General features: G+C 41.8%; 1 protein-coding gene across 1 annotated transcript; it reads right to left on the bottom strand.

Moving 5' to 3' along the window:
* Nucleotides 1-1,593: 1,593 nt before the first annotated feature.
* On the bottom strand, nucleotides 1,594-21,219 carry LOC140374014 (tyrosine-protein phosphatase non-receptor type substrate 1-like). The gene is made up of 6 exons (XM_072460772.1): nucleotides 21,149-21,219; nucleotides 18,128-18,442; nucleotides 11,584-11,961; nucleotides 4,472-4,558; nucleotides 1,960-1,997; nucleotides 1,594-1,834 (listed from the first exon to the last, which is right to left on the bottom strand). The coding sequence occupies exons 1-5, from the start codon at nucleotides 21,198-21,200 to the stop codon at nucleotides 1,975-1,977; spliced, it is 855 nt and encodes a 284-aa protein (XP_072316873.1). The 5' UTR covers nucleotides 21,201-21,219; the 3' UTR covers nucleotides 1,594-1,834; nucleotides 1,960-1,974.
* Between the last annotated feature and the right edge of the window lie 389 nt (nucleotides 21,220-21,608).

Genomic DNA, 21,608 nt, shown 5'->3' with positions numbered 1-21,608 from the left:
GTTTAGTGTGAGTCGGGGGCCGGGACAGGTCTGATCACTTTATAGGACGTGTGTGACAGGTGCCTCGAGCGTGGAGGAGCCATTTTGACACGCCACATGCCACTGAACCGATGCCATGGCTACAAAGGGAGCAGGCAGGAGCACGGCGGGGAGATAAAGGGTGCGAATACAAGCAGATGGGATGTGCAGCAGGGCATCGCAACAATCCTGTGTATCAATCTATTCATATCTGCCCAGACAAGACATACAGAGGTTTTATTCACAGTGTGGAGGATAGATTGAAATTGAGCGGCCTTTTGATGCTGAAGGAACACTTAGGCAGGTTATATTATGGGGGAAATGTAACTGCGTTTGAAAAGGTTGAAATGTAAATATACATGTTAGGTTATATATAACTTTTAGGATGCTCTAGTTTTCTTAAAGGTGCACTCTAACCTTTTGTCAGGGTACACCACTTGCTTTTCTCAAAGGAATTGCTCTGGCTTTGCACTGAATGTTCCACAGTATGGCATTGGGGTGCGTTCACAGGGGTTCCCAAACTTTTCAGGCCGGGACCAAACTATTCCATACAACCAACTCGAGACCCCCGGTTTAAAATGAAAAAGATGTCTGAAGGAATTTCCATGTTTAGTCCTGACTCTGGCACCAGCAGGAGGCCGGTCCATGTTTAGTCCTGACTCTGGCACCAGCAGGAGGCCGGTCTATGTTTAGTCCTGACTCTGGCACCAGCAGGAGGCCGGTCCATGTTTAGTCCTGACTCTGGCACCAGCAGGAGGCCGGTCTATGTTTAGTCCTGACTCTGGCACCAGCAGGAGGCCGGTCTATGTTTAGTCCTGACTCTGGCACCAGCAGGAGGCCGGTCCATGTTTAGTCCTGACTCTGGGCACCAGCAGGAGGCCGGTCCATGTTTAGTCCTGACTCTGGCACCAGCAGGAGGCCGGTCCATGTTTAGTCCTGACTCTGGGCACCAGCAGGAGGCCGGTCCATGTTTAGTCCTGACTCTGGCACTAGCAGGAGGCCGGTCCATGTTTAGTCCTGACTCTGGGCACCAGCAGGAGGCCGGTCCATGTTTAGTCCTGACTCTGGGCACCAGCAGGAGGCCGGTCCATGTTTAGTCCTGACTCTGGCACTAGCAGGAGGCCGGTCCATGTTTAGTCCTGACTCTGGACACCAGCAGGAGGCCGGTCCATGTTTAGTCCTGACTCTGGCACCAGCAGGAGGCCGGTCCATGTTTAGTCCTGACTCTGGGCACCAGCAGGAGGCCGGTCCATGTTTAGTCCTGACTCTGGCACTAGCAGGAGGCCGGTCCATGTTTAGTCCTGACTCAGGCACTAGCAGGAGGCTGGTCCCCGAGATGGTTCACATGGCACTAAGATGTATGAGAGACTTTGGTGCTAGGCCATGGAGAGACTTGTATAGCCCGTATAAACAATTATAATTTAATTTAGAAACGTACAACTTCCAATGTGCCAATTTAAAATAATGTTTATTTTTATTAATACAGAATAATTACACATATTTATTAAGATGTTGACGATATAATAATTGCATTTGCACAACAGATTAAACAGTTGCACCAGCTAATAGACCAATTACACTTTAATACACAAGGCTATTTATAGATACATGATCCAGTTACTATTATTTCTATAGGAAGCTATAATAATGACAAATAACCAGTAACAGCTTTCATATGTACAGGACAAGTTCATAACAATCAATCCGATCTTTCATTGTGTGTCTGGACAGGACTCAGCTCGGCGTTATATTTGTCAAAGGTTGGTCTCCTGGGATGAGGTCCTTTTGTGCAGCCGCTCTTGTTTAATTTGATTTCCTGGAAGAAGAAAATAATAGCGTGTCGCGTCAGTGTTGACTTTCAGTGTGTGTGAAAGGTTACATGGGTAGAGACGGGAACACTGTGTGTGCTGTTAGCCTCAGGGCACACAATATTGTACTCACGTGGAAGACATCGTTTTACCGCCGTTTGTGCTTGACGGCTGCAAAAGACATAGTAGCAGTTTAAAGCGACGAGCGACATACTCTAATTCTGTATGGTGCTTTTACATCAACACGTAGAATGGCTGGCTGCTAAGTGGATCCTGGTATCAGTTAATTCGATTGATGAACAAAATAAATGAAAATAAAGCCCAGATGAGTACCACTGCTTTATTAAGGGCGCAACATAGACTTTTGTACGGGTGCTTGAAATCCTTGAAAATGCTTTGATTTGACTACGTTGTGTTCAAGGTTGGGAGAGTGCTGGTGTTTTGAAAAAAGTGCTGGGAAATGCTGGAAATTTAAACTTGCCATTCTGCATCCTACGCGTTTTGACAGTTAAGAGCGCTACCAGTCTTCAACTTCTTGTTTTGCAGTAAATTGCTGATACCACTGCTTCGTGCTGTTGTTAACATTAAGCGCGACCCTTCAAAATCATTTCTGCTGCGTTAATTCAAGGGGGAGGGGCTCACGAAGCCTCGAATTAATTACTGGAGCGGGGGCAGAGTTTTTCCCTCATAACACCGGCTTTTGCTGCGTTTGGGGCTTGAAGCAGGTGATAGACACAGGGTAAAATTACACTTATGATCAAATTAAAGAGAAAATGCATGGCGTAATATGTCACAATCACGTTTTCATTCGAAAATGTTCTGCGTCGCTTCGTTCTCTCTATCTATCTCTTCCTCAGTCAGTCGGTCTCGTCTCCGTCCGTCTCGAGAAGCACGATTTACCACCGTTCAAGTGCTCAATTTGTTTGAAATTACTTCCTGATAAAAAGGTGTACGAACTTTGCATTTCATTCATAAAATATACCACAAAGTCCTTTACAACGCATTCAAAACAATCCCACATGGCCACATCCCACACAACCAACCCCACAGGTTTAACCCTATCCAGTTATATTTTTTATATGAGGCAGAGTGCAGAGGAACCAGTGGAGGAAACACCATCAGAGACATTTAACTTATTTCAGTTCATGCCTGTGACTATTTTTCTTTAGTCTTTTACTCTGTATAGCATCTGTGGCCTTAGTTTGCAGTCTATTCAAGGTTATTCAAGCTTATTTCAAAAGGTCAGTTTATCAAAGTGAAGCCCATCAAAGATTATATATTTAATCACCAAACAAAATGATCTAATCTGAAACTAACAAGCTTCGTGTTTCCTCGGCTCCGGTCAGCTTGCCTTGCGTAGGATAATTAGCAATTTAAAATGTATTTTCACAAGCATAAGACAGATTTAACTGCATGCACTAACATGTACAAAGGTAACAGAACAGTAGCAGTTTGTTCATGTGTGTTGCCATCTGGTTAGGTGTAGGGTTAGCGGTAGATCAGGTACAAGTATGTTAAGGTTAGGAAAAGGCTTTGGGATTGTTATTAAAGGAGACATATTATTCAAAATTATTCAAAATTTACTTTAATGAGATTTCAACCTTGTTACAACAGTGTTTCATCATCATTAGTTTACTCAAAGTTGTATTTTGATTAATCCTGTATTGTCTTACACTTGAGGCTCGAGTGCTCAGAAACTTCCTGTTTTCACCTACCCCCTATCCCCGCCTGCACATCACTGTACTTAGTTGTGATTATTTGAAAAGTTAAGACTCTGAGTGACACGTGCAGGGTTGTGAAATGTCATGTAGCCACGTGTAAATGACAATATGATGCTTGTTACGGCGAAACTGTGCTGCAATTTTGAACAGGAAGTCAAAAGTCCTCTTTCTATTGCTCATCCAATATTGCGGTTTATAATAAGCAAAATGTAACATAATGATTTACTATGTTGTAGCATTAAAAGCAATTACCTGAAAAAGGCACAATCGTTTAATGTAAATGATGTTAACGTTTGTAATACCGCGGACAAAATAATGCATACAATATGAGCATGGACTGTGCGTTTGCTGTAGGCTACATTTTCAAATTCAATACACAATTTAACAGCACTTTTACATGATAGCAATAATGATGATAAGTGCTGATTATAGTATGGTACAAGTGTTTTAAATCATTTAGTTTAACCCTTTGCTCCTGAATTTAAAGTGTGTAAGGACTGGCATTTTGTTTGACGAATATAATGGACAAAATGACTGCAATTAACAGTATTATCAGGGTAATTATTCAAGCTGTAGACGGTACGGTATATTAACAATTGCAATTATATATGAATTTGTTTCTATGTCAGCCAACTACTAAAGTATTATTCTTGGTTGTAAATAAAAACAACAATGATCTAGAGGAGAACGTCATGAGTAGCGTTGTTCTGCACAGTCTAGTTGTGTCGTGACGATTACCACAATTACACAAAATCTACCTTTTTTATAGCGATAAATGATATTACTCTCTCGTCCCTAATTTGGTGTTTGCGTATTAATGCATTTGTGTATTTGTACACTGAGGCTTTTGGGATTCATTCGTCAAATACAGTCGAAAACGTACAAATGCCTTTCACAATGAATCACATACATTTGCTGACTCACCTTCCAAGGAAAAGACGGCCGTCAGAGCGGAGAGGAGACACATCTTGAGTACGTTGAGCGCTCCGATCAGCAGGTTGGGAGGGGCTTCTGTGGGGACGACATGAACACACACACACACACACACACATACACACACACACACACACACACACACACAGGACTGATTAGCACAGCCTGATCACGCATCGACCGGCCGGGGCCCACAGCGAGAGCCAGAGGAGCTGCAGAGGTTTGCACGTGATGGACACCGGCTCCACTCTGGCAGGAGAGCTGTTTAAATATCGATCGAGGGAATCGTTCATTTGTTCAAGTATGCAGGCCGAGAGTGATCAATGTCCCGACCGCAGTAACTCTCAGGTGAGAACACGGAGAGGTTGGTATGGTGATGCTACTATGTGATGTATTGACTAATTCAGTGGCTTATTTCTGATCTGGTGCATGTTCATGACCTCGTTTGAATTATGTATAAATAGTCTTGGTACGAAAGCTCAATGGAATATTTTTCTTTTCTTTTTTTTTTACCCTTAATGAGGTTATGTATTTTGTTTTGGCTGCGGGTCGAGCTACCTATGGGTATAAATGAAGTCACCTAAAGCCGAAGAGCCAGGTTTTTCAGTAAATCGTATTTGAGTAAACTAGCTCTGACTGAAAATTGGTCTAAAATTTTAAATTTCACCAACTTTATTTAAATTTTTTGTCTAATTTATTATTAGTTCAGGCCTGGAATTAGATGTCAACAAAGCCTTCTTTACGATCCATCAAAAACAAAAATCAGGAATTCAGGTTCAGGGAAATAATAAAACATCTTTAGGAGCAGATTAGACACTGTTGTTGTTGTTGTTGTTGTTGTTGAGAGAGCAAAATATATATTGTCTTGCCTTGAATAAAAGCATGTTTAAAGTTATGTATTAAATAATCCCTGAGGACTCCTTCACTTAAAGCTTTACTCCTTTGTGGCACTTAAAAGTACTTAAGTAACATTTAAGGTACATTACTGAAATACATTTTGCTTTGGATGCACTACCTTTGAGAGCAGATACTTTCTCCTCCACTGCACGTTTTAACTGGACTGAAAGTAGAAAGTACTTCTATGCACATCAATGACGACATGACCCTAGAAATGATCAATCAGCCCAATTATTTATCAAGATTACAACATTTCAATCTAAAATACATTTCATAATCTGTGTGACATACTTTTACTTTAAAAGTACATTTTCAAACAAGTATTTCAATAGTTTTGCTCAAGTGGATTATTTTATGTGGAACTTTGAAGTGTTTTTTTGCTCCCAAAATGGAGTACTTCATCCACCGCTGCACTCAGAGTCCTCCGTATGGACCAGGCTAATCTCTGTCTAACTGAAAGGACAACAAACAAGTCAGACGTGGCCATTTGAGCTTGTTAGCGAAGTTACAGGTTAGATCTCTGGAGAAGCAAGCCCATTCTCAATTAGAATACATGTATTTAAATGAAAATAAATAAAAGGTTTCATGCAATTTCAGGCAAAGCAGTAACATCTCCATGAAGACAAGCAGGTAGCAGATCTCCCACCGGAAAAGTCTTCACATTCTATCCTACACGTGGAACTAAAATAGTCTAATAGTGTCTTTTAACAGGGAAAAAAATGAGAATTATTTCTAGCTCTTAGCACAAAGAAACCGACGTCTGTCTTGAGGATGTGTCAAACCAGGGTACATTTTCCGGGCTCTGAAATTTAATACGCCTTTTCCACTTTAAATCATTTGTCTTGGTGGGCGAGGGCCACATTGAGAGGAGTTCTTCTTATGCCAAACACACATCACAAAATCACAGCTCTGTCAGTTCTTCTCTTCTCACAATATTTAGCGCCGTCTGCCTCAGCGGGACGACAGGGAGAACGTGCTTTGTACCAATCATCACCTCGCCGTAATCAGGAGCGATGGGCTCGACGTGATGCCACACTTTAATGTTGGAGTCAGAGTTAAAAATAAAGGAGAAAAATTGGAGGACTTCACTTTGGAATATCTCGAATATACTTCGAAATACTCTTTTGAGGCAATGCTGTATTCTCGTTTTTTTCTTGTGAGAGGGAAGGAGTAGTTGAAATCTAAGGTCTAACTAGGCATTTGTTGATTCAGACCTTTAATTAAGTTTGTCTGGACTACATTTTTATACCTTTTACTTAACCATGAAGTCCGTTAGAAATGAAAACCCGACGGAACCTCACCCAGACATGAAGCAAAATCCACCCGTCATGGAAACTAACCCAGGACCTTTTTGCCGTGCCAATTAAGATAAGATGAGATAAGATATTCCTTTATTGTCCCACATGGGGAAATTTCATTGGTGCAACGCAGGTAGATACAGAGGTAGATACAGAAGAACAGATCACTTATAGGAAGTCTGAAAAACACTTTCAATAGAAGATCTCCTATAAATAAATAAAAAACTCCCATAGACAAATAAATAAATAAATAAATAAATACCATTGCATGTGATCACGACAGTAATTGCACATGAATATGTGTCACGACAGCACATAGATTGCACATGAATTTCACAGTAATTGCACATGAATTCCAACAGCAATTGCACATATGACAGAATTGCACATCAGTATTAGGTTAGGTCAGTATTGCGAGTGTTCAGTACTAACAGTGTTTGTTATAAAGTCTGACAGCAGCAGGAAGGAAAGACCTGCGAAACCTTTCCTTCACACAGCGAGGGTGGATCAGTCTCTCACTGAAGCTGCTCTCCAGAGCGGAGAGAGTGTCCTGCATGGGGTGACACTCATGGTCCAGCATAGATGTGAATCTAGCCAGGACCCTCCTGTCCCCCACCTCCTGCACCGAGTCCAGAGCACAGCCCAGGACGGAGCTGGACTTCTTGATGACTTTGTCCAGCCTCTTCCTCTCCCTCTCTGTGATGCTGCTGCTCCAGCAGGCCACACCGTACAGGAGGGCTGATGCCACCACAGAGTCATAGAAGGTCTTCAGGAGTGGCCCTGTCACTCCAAAAGACCTGAGTCTCCTCAGGAGGTAGAGCCGACTCTGGCTCTTCCTGTACAGTGCGTCTGTGTTATGAGACCAGTCCAGTTTGTGGTTCAGATGAACACCCAGGTACTTGTATGAGTCCACTCTCTCAATGTCCCGTCCCTGGATGTTCACTGGTGAGGGGGCAGTGGGGTGGCGTCTGCGGAAATCCACCACCATCTCCTTGGTCTTCCCATGCATTGATGAGGAGGTGGTTCCGCTGACACCAGTCCACAAAGTCCTGCGCCAGTCTTCTGTACTCCTCGTCATCGTCGTCCGTGATGAGTCCGACGATGGCAGAGTCATCAGAGAACTTCTGCAGGACACAGCTGTCCGTGTCATGTCTGAAGTCTGCAGTGTAAAGGGTGAAGCGAAAGGGCGCGAGGACAGTGCCCTGGGGCGCCCCCACACTGCAGGTCCGAGTGTCAGACACACAGTTCCGGGCTCTCACAAACTGGGGTCGGTCTGTGAGGTAGTCCAGGATCCACTCTGCCAGGTCATACTCCACACCAGCCGTCTCCAGCTTGTCCCTCAGGAGCAGCGGCTGGATGGTGTTGAAGGCGCTGGAAAGATCGAAGAACAGAATCCTCACAGAGCTGCCAGGCTTTTCTAGGTGAGAGAGAGAGCGGTGCAGCAGGGAGATGACGGCGTCCTCCACTCCGATGCCAGGCCGATATGCAAACTGCAGCGGGTCCATGGCTGAGCTCACGGTGGAGCGGAGGTGGTCCAGGACTAGCCGCTCCAGTGTCTTCATCAGGTGGGACGTGAGAGCCACCGGCCTGAAGCTGTTGAAGTCTTTGGGGCGCGGTGTCTTAGGCACAGGTACCAGACAGGAGGTCTTCCAGACCTGTGGTACCACCCTCAGCTTCAGGCTCATGTTGAAGACATGCTCCATAACTCCACATAGTTCATCTGCGCAGGACTTAAGGAGCCTGGGGCTGATGCCGTCAGGTCCTGCTGCCTTCCTCACTTTAATCCTCTTCAGCTCAGGGGGACTGTGTGCTGGGGGGATGGGTGAGTCCAGGCGAAGTGGGGAGCTGATGGTCCGGGGCAGATAAGCGAAAAGGAACAGATGCAGGGCATTGTCCAGCTGTGGAAGAGGGAGCATGCAGCTGTGCAGGGGGAGGGGCGGGTGACCGATCAAATCTAAAGAAGTGAGCATTTAAATCAATCACCGACTGTAGATCCCCCTCTGTCTGGGCAGGGGGGATTTTGAAGCCCAAGATGGTTTTCAGGCTCCTCCACACTCCCTGAATGTTTTTTTGCTGCAGCTGCTCTTCCATCCTCCTCAGCCTGCCTGATCTCCCTCCTCAGCTCCTTCTGCACAGTCCTCAGCTCCTCCTTGTTCCCTGACCTGAAGGCTCTCTTCTTCTCCTTCAACAGAGCCTTCAGTTCACGGTTAATCCATGGCTTGTTGTTTGGAAAACACTGCACCGTCCGGGAGGGAACAATGTTCTCAAAACAGAAGTTGATGTAGTCCGTGATGCACTCTGTGATGGTGTTGATGTCCTCCCCATGTGGGTCATAAAGCTCAGTCCAGAGAGTGGTGCTGAAGCAGTCCCTCAGAGCCTCCTCGCTCTCAGCAGACCACATCCTCACCTCACGGGACACCACAGGCTGCCTGCGCACGATGGGTTCATACACAGGCCTCAGATGTACAAAGTTATGGTCCGAGCTGCCCAGGGGAGGGAGGGGGGAAGAGGAATAAGCCTCCTTGGTGTTGGCAAAAAACAAGTCCAATGTTCATTGTTCCTGGTAGGGCAGGTAACATACTGGGTGTATGTTGGTGGAACAGAAGAGGGAGAAGCGTGGTTAAAGTCACCAGAGACGAAGAAGAGAGCCTGTGGGTGCTGTGTTTGCAGCCTACAAGTGCAGGAGAGCAGTGCTTCACAAGCATTTTCAGCATTGGCAGACGGGGCCACATAGACTGCGATCAAAATCACATGTGAGAACTCCCGGGGAAGATAATATGGCCTCATGCCAATAGCCAATAGTTCAATATCCCTGTTACATAGCTGCTCCTTCACTGTGCAGTGTTCGGGTTTGGACCAGCTCGTGTTCACATATACAGCCAGACCTCCACCTCTTTTCTTCACGCATTCTCACGTTCTGTCCGCCCGCAGCAGATGAAAATTGTCCAAACCTACAATAGAGTAATTTCTGCTGTTAACCAGGTCTCTGTGAAAATCAAGACGCTGCTGTCCCTATAAATCCTCTGGGACCGCATGAGGCTCGCTATTTCCGTCATTTTATTTTCCTGCCTCATCTTCCTCCTCTCTTCTCTCGGAGTTTACGTCCAGCCCGTCTGCCTCGTTGCGTTTTCCTTAGGCTGTCCGCCGGGATAACGTGGCGATCTCCGGGTAAGACGACTGTTCTCCGCAGTTTCATTAGTTCCTCCTTTGTGTAAACGCGGTACGGCGCCGGCCGGGGGGCGGGTGCCGGAGCCGGGGGACTCAGAGCCAAGGCACATCGCCACGACACGACGAAAACACTCAATCCAGCCAAATAAAGTCAAAACAAGTTAATTTAAAGCGATTCCAGTGCGTGTCCCGATCGTTCGTGAAGTTCCTCTTTAATACAAACGTGTACATAAACGTGTACCGACGACACGCCGTACTTTAGCGGCGGCCAGAGGGCGCGGGGGGGGCTGGTGGGCTCGCTCGGAGCTAGCTCACATCACAACAACACGACGAAAAACGCTCAAATCCAGCCGAAAAAAAGTCAAAAACAGTTGAATTAAAAACGATTCCAGCGGTGTCCCTATCGTACAGTAAAATAGAAAAAATATACTAACTATATTTACAAAATATAGGAGATAAAGCACAGTAAGTGTGAGAAAAAAGAGAGAGCGTTTACACCGGGCTGCTAGCTGTACCAGCGCCTTATCTAATTAAAGTTTATCCTTGCTAATTATGCATTTTGTCTGGTAAAAAGGCTTTTACTTTTCACCGTTTGACTTTCCTTGTGTCTCTTTTTCCCACTGGGCTTATTTTTGGAGTTTTTCTTTGCCAAGGTCTGAGAACAGGGGATGCTCCAGGACAGTTATCCATTTTCTTATATCCCATGAATGTTGGTTAATCCATGAATCTGTCTTTTATTGACCAATGACTGTTTCACTGTTGGAATTTCCATCTTTCTGTTGCTTAAATGATTAGTTTAGTGAAGCCCTGTGTGACTCCTGCTGTTGGGATTTTAATAGTTTTATTGGTATCGTACAATGCTCTAGGTGATACTTACAATGCTTGACACTGAAAGAAAGGGTAACGTTGGTACCTTTCTAACCATCATTTTCAACTGAAATGTCATTTCGCTTCAGCTTGCTACGAAACGCTATGAAATTACCTACTCTAGTGTGATATCATTTTCAATCCGGACGTCAAAAAATTAAAAGCAACAAAAATAGCCACACTGGGGTGAAATTGTTCATCTTGAATATAATTATGTTATTGTGCTTTAGAGTATGTCATGTGATACACACCTTAAAGGATACATATTATGCAAAATTTACTTTTTTAGACCATTTTATAACATTGTTCTCTCATCAAAAACATACCCAGAGTTCAATTTTGCTTCTTTCACACGCTTCATTAATCCTGCTTTGAAAGTCCTTTCCCTCAGAGCTCAGAGCGGTCCTTTCCCTCAGAGCTCAGAGCGGTCCTTTCCCTCAGAGCTCAGAGCGGTCCTTTCCCTCCGAGCATCAAAAACATTCTGAATTTCCCAAATGTATGATGAATCATCGCCAAAGGCACTCAAGAGCATGTTTAAAGGCCAATAACAATACAAATAATGGATGATATTTGTCCTTTAATATGCAATGTCTTTCACTTTGGTCCAGGTCACCCTTGTACTTGGTTAAAAGGTTAATAAAGGTTAATAAATACATAAACAAACACATAAATAAATAAATGATATCAATAATTGAGTGAGGACTTATTAATTTATTTAATCAATTCTATTCTTTTAACTTGTCCTATGAGGGGCTGAATTGCTACAGTGAGGGACTTTTAGATAAAAAAACAGGTTATTTCTCAAGCGTACCCAATTTTACCAACACGTTTTCTACTTCTCTTTTGAATCTTAGTTCCTTTCTCGCTCCTTACCCCATCTGTAGGTTGCAGCCAGAGGATCCGTCATGGCGGGATGTCCCTCTACCACACAGGCATAGGTCACCCCGGTCTCCAAATGCTGTCTGTCTGGTAGAGGAAGCACACCGATCAGATACACTTCACTGGTCCTCGTGTCCACCAGTCGCACACACTGTGGACTCTGGACTTGGTCAGCGGCGGCAGCAGTGGTGGAGGAGGTGAGAGTGCAGTTGTTGATTGACGGCTGATCGATGGTGCTTGCTGCGCTCTGATTGGTCCAGTAGAGGCTTAGGTCACTCGGGTAGAACCCCCATGTGACACACACCAGGGAGAAGGGGTCGGTTTCTGGGTCTGTAGGAGTCTGCAAGTACAGTTTGGGCTTGGAGGGCGGGGCTGGGGAAAGTATACAAAAAACTAGAGGTATAAATACATTCAGGTTCTTTATAGACTAGTTAAAAGCCCGTCATCAGAATGGACAAGATTCTAGAATGGAGGCAAAATGAAGCAAAGCATAATTTTTGATGATTAACTGACTGAGCTAAATTGACAGAACTAATAGTTTTACGTCTTAATAACAAAATGTATCAACAATTTAGAATTTCCAGTGTATAAATGTCAGTTTGATTATATATGAGCTTCACAAAAAATATAATTTGTGGTAAAGTATGCAATATATCTGAGGATTAAAGTAAAAAAGATTGTGGGGCCAACATTTCTGTAAGGGTTTGTCAAGTTTTTATTTTTATCTTGCCTTCATCAAAAATGCAAAATGTGTAAACGCCTTTAAATTAGGCTGATATCACTCACGTTGTATCCGAGTGGTTTTCATTTGACAAAATCACCTTGATTTTTAATATGTTTTTTTACTGTTTTAATTCCTGTTTCTCCATTGAAATCACATCGTGTTTTACATCACTTTTGTTTAAAAACCTTTAAATAGTCTATAGCAAACCTAACTGCCAGCAACACAAAAAGTCATTTCTGTAACTTTCCATAACAACTACAAATAAAAATAATTACTCATGAACAAACACTTAATTCATACTGAACAAAGAGTTTATTGAGAATGATTCAGGTTTAGTAACTACCTTTATAACACCCTACAACCCTAACACCCCTTATATATATAACCCCTTATACCCCAAGTAACTAAGTAGGTTTACTAAGCCTGAACCATTCTTAATAAACTATTTGTTCAGTATGAATTAAGTTTTTGTCGTGTTCATGCCTTGTGAAGGCTATTTAAGCTGATATTATGCAGTGGTACCAATGTTTATTGTATTTTTAAATTTGAATAAATGAAGGTGCACCTTTGGTGAAGGGTACTCCAACTACTTGTCTCTCTGGAGATGTTTTTGTTTCACTTAGAATGTTCAACACTATGTCTATCTCCATGGAAATAGCTTATGCCACCAGGGCAAGTTACAGGTCAGATCTGCGGTGAAAGCAACACTAAGTAAGAATGATTCATTTTCCTCAAGTTTTTTGTTGCTAAGGAGATTTTAATTGAATAAATAATAGATTAATACATGTCATACTGTGGAAGCAGGTGGCCACCAGGAAAGTTACAAAGTTCCCATTTTTAAATCATTTACAGACATTTTTCCTCAAAGGCCAAGAAATGGTATTATTCATTTACTTTCAACATATGTTTTCATTGGAGAGGATGGTGGCCTGGGGTAAACTAAACTTGTACAATTTGCTGATAATCTGAGCTTCAATTGATCATAATAAGTCATTCTAATTACACTCTTTGCCTATTGGGTAACTGCTAAAAGTCACCTTGAATAACTTATTGTCCATACATTTTCAAATACTTCCTACAATTTGTCCTTGGACTTTCTTGGGGAATTTTATTACCTAGAGAATAGGCGTAATATGGAAGCCCTGTCAGGACATTTAAAGTCGTAACCAGGTAGGCCATAATAACAATTAATTGGATCTGGGACTTGTAATTAATCAGAATTGGGTTTATAATTCACTCAAACAGGCTTGATAGTTGGCATTTCACTTGATTTAAGACCAGAATTGTGAATTGAGTAAGAATAAAGATAAAGTAATTTAACATGTATCCTTTTTTCTGTCAACTGCACAGTGGCATCAAATATTACTGACCTAGATGTTAGTTTAATTTTAAATAAAGTAAAATAATAACGCTTCAAGATAGGTCAAACACAACTCTATCCAGCTGGTGCCATGGTAACAAGTGAGTGAGGTAAACGGGCCTGTCATTTATAACTTTAACTGGGTCTGTGCGCAAGACATGATCATTAAAGAGAAAATAGGACAACAATTAAACTTTGGAGTTGATGGATTCCTCTGGCACCAAGGGCAACAGAAAGTCACAGCTAAAATAGGGCCACACATTGAGACAGAGCTGTTGGGGAAAAGATTTGGTAAATAAATGGAACCCCGGCCTAGACGTTCTCAATGTTTTTTGAGACCAGATTGGAGCATGCACAAAAGTCATGTACATTTTTTAATGCTTCAATTTACCTCAATAAATTAGGGTTTATTTTACTTACCTTTTACTAAGCAATGCATGTTAAATCGGAAATCGTCACCATTGTAGCCTGATCACGTCCAACTGTTGGTAACTCTGTTTGCTGTGGCAAAACACAGTGCATAATTTGCCCATTGGATCTAAATCCAGATCTGCAAAGCGCAGAGAATGCCACAGCAGTGACCACAAACATTTTGACTAAAATGTTGCTCTTTAGTCAGAGCGGGCCTGTAAATGATTAAAATCTGTCTGTTTCTGACACAGTCTCTGTCTCGTCAACCCCAGAGCACACAAGAAGCAGTGCCAGGTGCACACCACTTCTCCCATTACCCCAGGCTGGCGCCAATCTTGAGGGTGCTAATGCCACTATAATTACTCGATATAACAAGTTGCGCATTCAATAAAATGTCTCACACTTCTCTTTCTGATCAGCATTTACCCCCTATAGCCATCTCTGTCACCAAAGCAGACATATGCAATCATTATATTACTAAACTTTTCAGTAAATTAAAAATGATTCTCTAAGAGCCACAACGTTAGCACACTTTAACAGCGTGTTGACTAGTCAGAGCATAGCAACTGCGCGTATGGATCTGTCCATTTTAACCGGCAGACGCAGTGGGTCAGGCTGTGAGTGAGGAGAGAGCAGGCGACTCTTGTTTGTGGCATAGTGGAAGGGTCACGCATTGAAGGGGCAATGAGGGAAAACCTGGGAGGGTCTATAGCATCACTTTACTGTGAGTCTCCTAAAATTCAGCAGGTGTCCTGTGTCCTGTGGGGTGCACTGAATTGAAGAGTAGCCTCCTCTCCAGTGCGCACACTGATGCAGAGTGCATTCTGCTGAATGAATGAATGACGCAACTGCATGTGCACAGCATATTAACATGAATGCATAGCCAAAAGACAGAGAGGGGACTTGTCTGGTTGGCACGCTCTGACTAGTAAAGGCACTGGAGAGCTCAACATGGAGAATGGCATTGCCAACACTGAAGGGAGAGATTCACTGAAACAACATTGACCCAGTGCGCCCTTAAGGCGGTAGCCACATGAGCCGAAATGCGCCTCACCTTGTCAGTGTGTGCAGTGGAGAGGAGCCCTCCATCCTTGCCACCATGGGATGAGAGATCCAGGGCTCAGCCCAGGCCAATACACACAGTTTAATATGTGTCCTTTTGACTTTTAACACTTACAAAGTTTGAAATCAGCAGACAACATTTCTGGCATTCTGGTGAATTCTAAGAGCTCTTGGGCAGCTCAAGTGTGTAAGAATTTTTAATAAATAAATGTGGCACACAAATGTCTTATATTTTTCTATATTCTAACTAATAACTGATGTCTAAAAGTATGCCTCCTGGTGAAAGGGGTTGTTGTATAATGAGAGTTTGAGAGTTAGTGTGAGGTTAATATAATAGCCTTATGTACAAGTCACCACAAGTTATTATCATTACATATTACTATCATTATAAGCAACATAAGCAAATCATATGCATACCTACAGAAAAGACAATACAATCAATGGGCCTACTTATATATATTCAATATTAATATTATTATTATAATTATTAATATTATTATATATTAAATAATAGACAGCTAATCATTTGAATTAGTTGAATCCTCTTATTGTCCTCTTATTGTATATGTACCTGGCCATTGCCCATTCACTCGGTTGCATGATGTGTTTTTAATGTTTTATTCTAGTACAGCAGTTTGGATTCGGAGCTTGACCGATGACACCCGGGGATTCAGCCCCGGATAAATTGGCCTGGCGACGCCTAGTGTCAGCGCAACAAGCGGCACTGCTACAACAAGCTGCAGGGCAATGAGGAGGATTAGAAGCTTTATTTGGATTACTATTGTTTATGGATTTATACCAATTTAACAGACAGGACCTTATACATAGTCACAATTTGAGCTATCTTAGGCTATGAAATGAATTTAACCACAGTTCAGATCAGACTCTGCTGCCTGTGGTTTACAGTAAACCACCTGAATGGGGCAAATGAGATAATGTAACATTCAGTAAACCGTTTATTGAATTATCTCATTTGCCCCATTCAGGTGGTGACTGAGATGGCCATAGGTCAACGATAAGCGGAGAAAGAGACATTACGGTTTATTGAATGTGCGCACTTGTTTTATAGAGTCATTATAGTGGCATTGGCACCCACAGGCCTGATGTCAGCCTGGGGTGAAGGGAGAAGTGGTATACACCTGGCACTACATTTTGTGTGCTTTTGACCATAGAGGGTTGAAGGAACAGATCAAGAGTGCTCCATGTGTAGTTCCAGCAAGCACTAGTTCCAGAACCAGACAGATTTTTATCGTTTTCAGACCTGCCCTGACTAAAGAGCAACTAAAGAGAAACAGTTTGGTCGATGGTTACTTCTGGGCTACTTCTTGGTCTTTGCCGCTCATGCTTTATTCATTATTTCTAACCAATTAACATACAGAGACAAACAGTTGGACATAAACAGGCCACAGTGGTGACAATTTGAGATTTCAATTATTTGAACTTATGTAGCTTAATTAAAAGGATTCACATTAGCCACACTTCAGATCAGACACTCCAGATGTTCTGCTGCGTTAGCTCAGATGATACACAAGCACGTGCACTTTCTCAGGATCCTGACCCGGGACCCGACAACTTACTAAGTCAGGAGCACGAGAATGACCCGTTATACTTAACAGTTTATCAATGTGGGCTCCATATTTTTCAACAGAACATCTTTTGATTTAGGTATTTGTCGATGAGATCTCTCAGTCGTCCAGGAGTGGTGGTATACTATATACAGTATGAATATATACATAAATAAACAGCAAAGATCTAAGCTGTGCCTCTCTTTATTCTTCACGAGGGGTTTATTCCCACATCACCCTGGCTCCATCCCTCCCTGCCTTGTTTTGTGGTGAGTTTGAGTCTCGCGGGCTGGATCGATGGCGAGGCTGGTGCACCAGGCTGAGGTTATTATTTCTGCATCTGTCATCAAACTGCTCAGCCACAGACTGACAGCAGGGACTTTCACATGGAGGGATTTTTTATATACATCCAGATTACGGTAATAATGCAATAGAGCTTGGAAGAAATGGATCCTAAATCTGTAATCTGGTGTCAGTGTATTGTTTAGGTACCAATAAAGACTTTAGTTGGTTTGTAGTTCACCAGGAAGCTTTATATGACAACATTGCTCATTTGTACACTATTTTACATCTATATTTGTATACTGATACTGGGTTGTATTACAGTTTTTTTCAGTCTGCAGTTCCTTCTGGTGGTGTTTCAGATTTTTTCAAACCTTAGAAAATATATGATATCCAATATAGCTATTGTAATTTAAAAAGAAAAAATGTTACATGTTTTCTAATGTTGCTACATAATATAATCAAAAATATTGAAGATTAAACATCAAAGGTAACACAAATGGACAAAAACTAATAACAGCGCAACATTAGCAGAGAGGTACAATTAGCAGTTTATACTTACATGACAAACTCAGGGACTTAAAACGCAAATACATGAATTTTAACTTTGATCATTAAGAGAAGGTTCAATTGTCTGTACTAATAATAATGTTTGGCACATCAGTAAAACTAATTGGCTGCTTACGAAGGGAAAAAAAGATACACAGGGAACTGAAAAACATTGCAGATTTCTGTGCAATAAATGAACAAAGCACTAAACACAAAACACTGAAATAAACTAGTCTGATTGCACAGTTCTGTTTGAGTTTGGCTCGAGGCGAGGAGGGAGTGGTGTCCAGACTGAGATCTCTCTGCATGCAAAATACATTCTATACTTGCCAGGCAACCAATTATGTCCTTTTATATGCTTTTTTTTTAATGTCGTATACCTGTGCAAAGGAGTTCCTAGCTTCCATAGGCTGCTAGATTCCATTTTCATTCGTATTTAAGTTTAATTGATAGAAGGGGCACTATGCTGATCATTTTGCATTGTCATGTCTCATACACAATATTTCATCCTGGGCAGGCAGACCATAATCATATACTATTTCAAAACCGTGGTCAAACTGGCCTCAGTAGATTCCCTTGACTCACCCAACACAAGGATCAGCGTTCCGTTGCTCAACTCCGGGTCTTGTAGCAGGACGGTGACCTCGCAGTAATACTTCCCAGAATCCTTGGGTGTCGCCTCAGTGATCAGCAGAGAAGCGCTTTGGTTCCCCTCCAGCAGGACGTGGCGAGGAGAGGCGGAGATGAGCTGCCTGCCATGGTCCATTCTGAACCACTGCACCCCGCGCTTCTGGGACTGCACAGTGAAGTGACAGGACAGAGTGGCCGTCTCACCCCTCATCACTGTGAGCTGTGCAGGAGACTGTATGAACCCCAGTCCCACAGGGGGCACTGTCAGTCCTGAAGATGAGCCCATTAATACAACATGTCAGACAAGGAAGAGGAGGTCGACTGCGAGGTCGTTTACTAATGTGTAGCAGACATGCTTGTGGAAGGATATCATTGCAATTTATGTCACTTAAATAATTCATAATCATACTCATACTCATTTGTAAGACTAACTGCATTTACTCAGACATTCAAAATATAAAATGTGTTCCGCTGCAGAGTGAGACTGTCCTTTTTTATGGAGAAGAAACACTTTACAAGATACATTTTTTAAAATGCAAGCACGCCATTTCTATTTTTTTGTTTTCATGCACACCAGAAATCTGATCATTGTCTGATTTAAGGAGTAATTTCATGAGAGTAATCTGATTTATTTCTGATTGTTCACCCCTATTCAGGTTTTGAGAAGGAAAATTATGCAAAAAAGGACAAACTAATGTGGCAAAGACAACAATGAAAGACTGAATTCATTGAACTTTGTCTTCCAAATAGAACATTTACTTATTAATTAACTGACATGTGTCACTAGGTGTTTTTGATGGTCAGATGTCTCATGTGCACGTAAAATACCCTGCCTGTATATACCCTAAATGGAGTTTCAACAAAAAAACAGAACTTATGTGCCTGGTTTGTCAGAAAATGATTTTTAGACAACCTGTGCTTTAAACCAGGCAGCACCTTATGCATATAGATATAAACCAGTTCATCCCAAGAACAAGAAAACACAAACACAGAGTAATGTTTTGTATTCTATTCGTTGTGGTGAGCAAGTCTGCATTAAGAAATACAATGACGCCACAAACAACCACTGCACAAAAGACAGACACAGAAAGGCACTCAAATTCTGGTTTACAATCAGCAGTGCGCTCTCATCTAAAAGCCACAAATCACATGATGGAGACAGTGACACTACATTACAGACAGTCAACATTTTGGGCAGGAAAAAGGATTTAATTTTTTTCATCGGAATAGTGGTCTGAGCCCCAACAGTCTACAGTAGCGTCATAAGGCCTTGAGAGTATAAATGCTGCTTTCTATATCTATATGTATGTCTATTATCTAATGCCCACCATCTCTAGTTATCTGCCATATAAATGTATCCACGGACAAATGAGTGAAGTGCATGAAGGTTGAAATGATAAACTTGGGTTAAAGAGATTGAGAGGCTGAAGGGGCTGCTGGTTCAGCTGCTGGGGAGAATGCATATGACGATAAACGAAGAATAAATGGTAAATGGTTTATTTTAGTGGCAAACGTGTCATGGGTTTGGAAGTCTTGTGCTTGCATTTACTGGTAATCCTTTTTTTCATCACCACCACAAACAAGTCAGTATTAAAAAAATATACAAAAATCTACAGCAGTCAGACCAAACACATTTTTGAGAACAATCAAAAAACAGTTTGATCAAATTGTAGAATGAAGCACACAATTAGAGAATGCCTTCCACTGTTAAGATAAATGCCCTCACAATAAAATGCGCTGTAGAGGAAACAGTGAAGTACGTGTGATTGGAGAACTGCTCATCTGCCCCGGTGCGATCAGGTGATTATTAAGTACTATGATGAAATACTGCAGATAATATAAGCAAGAAGTCACTCTCACAGGTGAAGAGCACACGCACGGCAAAATAGGTCAGAACTGTACGCAATGTTGAAGTTTGTACTTTTGTTCTAAAGTGGTTTTGTGAATGACACAAAACCACTTTAGAACTCCCTCCGAATAACATTCAATGTTGTACGGTTTTGGAGGAAGGCGAATACAAAAGGAAATAATTAACATTTTTATTTTTAACTATCTTTTAGAATTGAGAAGATCTACTTTTTACAATTTGGGATTTTTACCTTTAAATGTCACAATTCACAAACCTTTTAAAAAAAAAAAAAAAAAACTCTTTATGGTGAAACATATGTTGCTACATTGAGTTATAATAATATTTAGTATAAACTATTAGAATAGGCTATAGTCTATAAATGTTACACATAAAACTTATAAAGCAGAGCAAGATGAACTTCCTCCAAACACAGGACTGTAAATATACTATTCTAACTGGGTGAGATGGAATGTAATGCAATTTGTGTAACAATGTTGTTTTTATTAGGTTAAATAGTTCAAAGATAATACTGAGACTTTAAATTTAGTTTGTTTTCATATTTATTAATACACTACCGATTTTTTGCCCATTTTACTAACTTATTTTACAATTATTCTCAATTCAGGCTACCACATCATTACAAAGTAATCACCTTCTAATAGAAGGTAATTGCATGTTGTTATGATATTAAACACAGCCACATCTACGTGGCATGATTTCAGGTCAAAAAACATTATGTAACACTCACATTTTGGCAAAATGTTTTAATAACTTAGTGGTTTATTAAGTTTCAGGTGGCTTATTAGCCTGGAGCCAGCTTTAAAACATGTATTATTTTCTTCTAAATCTGAGAAAAATTATCACTCCAAACAAAGTAATAATTAAAAAAAACATGAGAACTTGTCATATAAACTTTTACCCAAAAAACATGCAGAATAGGTAAACTCCTCCATCTTTGTGGTTCTGTCCGAGCCGAGTTCAAGATCCGTCCCAGTGCCATTGAACAATGGGTCAAATACATTGGACAACTTTCACTAAGTGCGCAATACAGCGTACCTCGATCTCAACCGTAACACTTTACCACCATAAAATATACGTATAATTCTCCATGCAAAGCACTTGCTTACCAGCAGTTTGCCATGTCCACAGCAGAGAGCACAGTATGGCGACGGCTGTCATGTCGCCGCTCAGATTTGCGAGCAGAAGTGGCTGTAAACGTTGGGAGCGAACATGTGCTATTTACAATGTGACGTGTCAGCGTGTTCATGTGCGCTCGGAGGTGAGGCTTCATTAATAGGTCACGTTGGAACACGGGGCTCCGTCTGATCGGGGTCGTTTGGGTGAAAAACAACATGTCAGACAAGCAAACGGGCCCAGACGTCAACCACAGTGCAACAGTAAACATATGCTATCAGGTCACGCCGATACACGAGCATGGGAACTCATTTTTATGTACATTTGCTCCGCGCACAACTACATCGGCTAGCTCACTGTTTGCTCACAGTTATCGTTTCTATTTCCGCTCCTATTATATCTGATGTCTTTTTTGCGTGCTAGACAGATCATGGACAGCATGTTGTGAGTAGA

The sequence above is a fragment of the Eucyclogobius newberryi genome, unplaced genomic scaffold (genome assembly GCF_026437365.1).
Source record: "Eucyclogobius newberryi isolate DKJ021-1_F unplaced genomic scaffold, fEucNew1.0.hap1 SCAF_3, whole genome shotgun sequence".
Lineage (NCBI taxonomy): Eukaryota > Metazoa > Chordata > Actinopteri > Gobiiformes > Gobiidae > Eucyclogobius > Eucyclogobius newberryi.
This window is presented reverse-complemented; position numbering and strand designations above follow the sequence as displayed.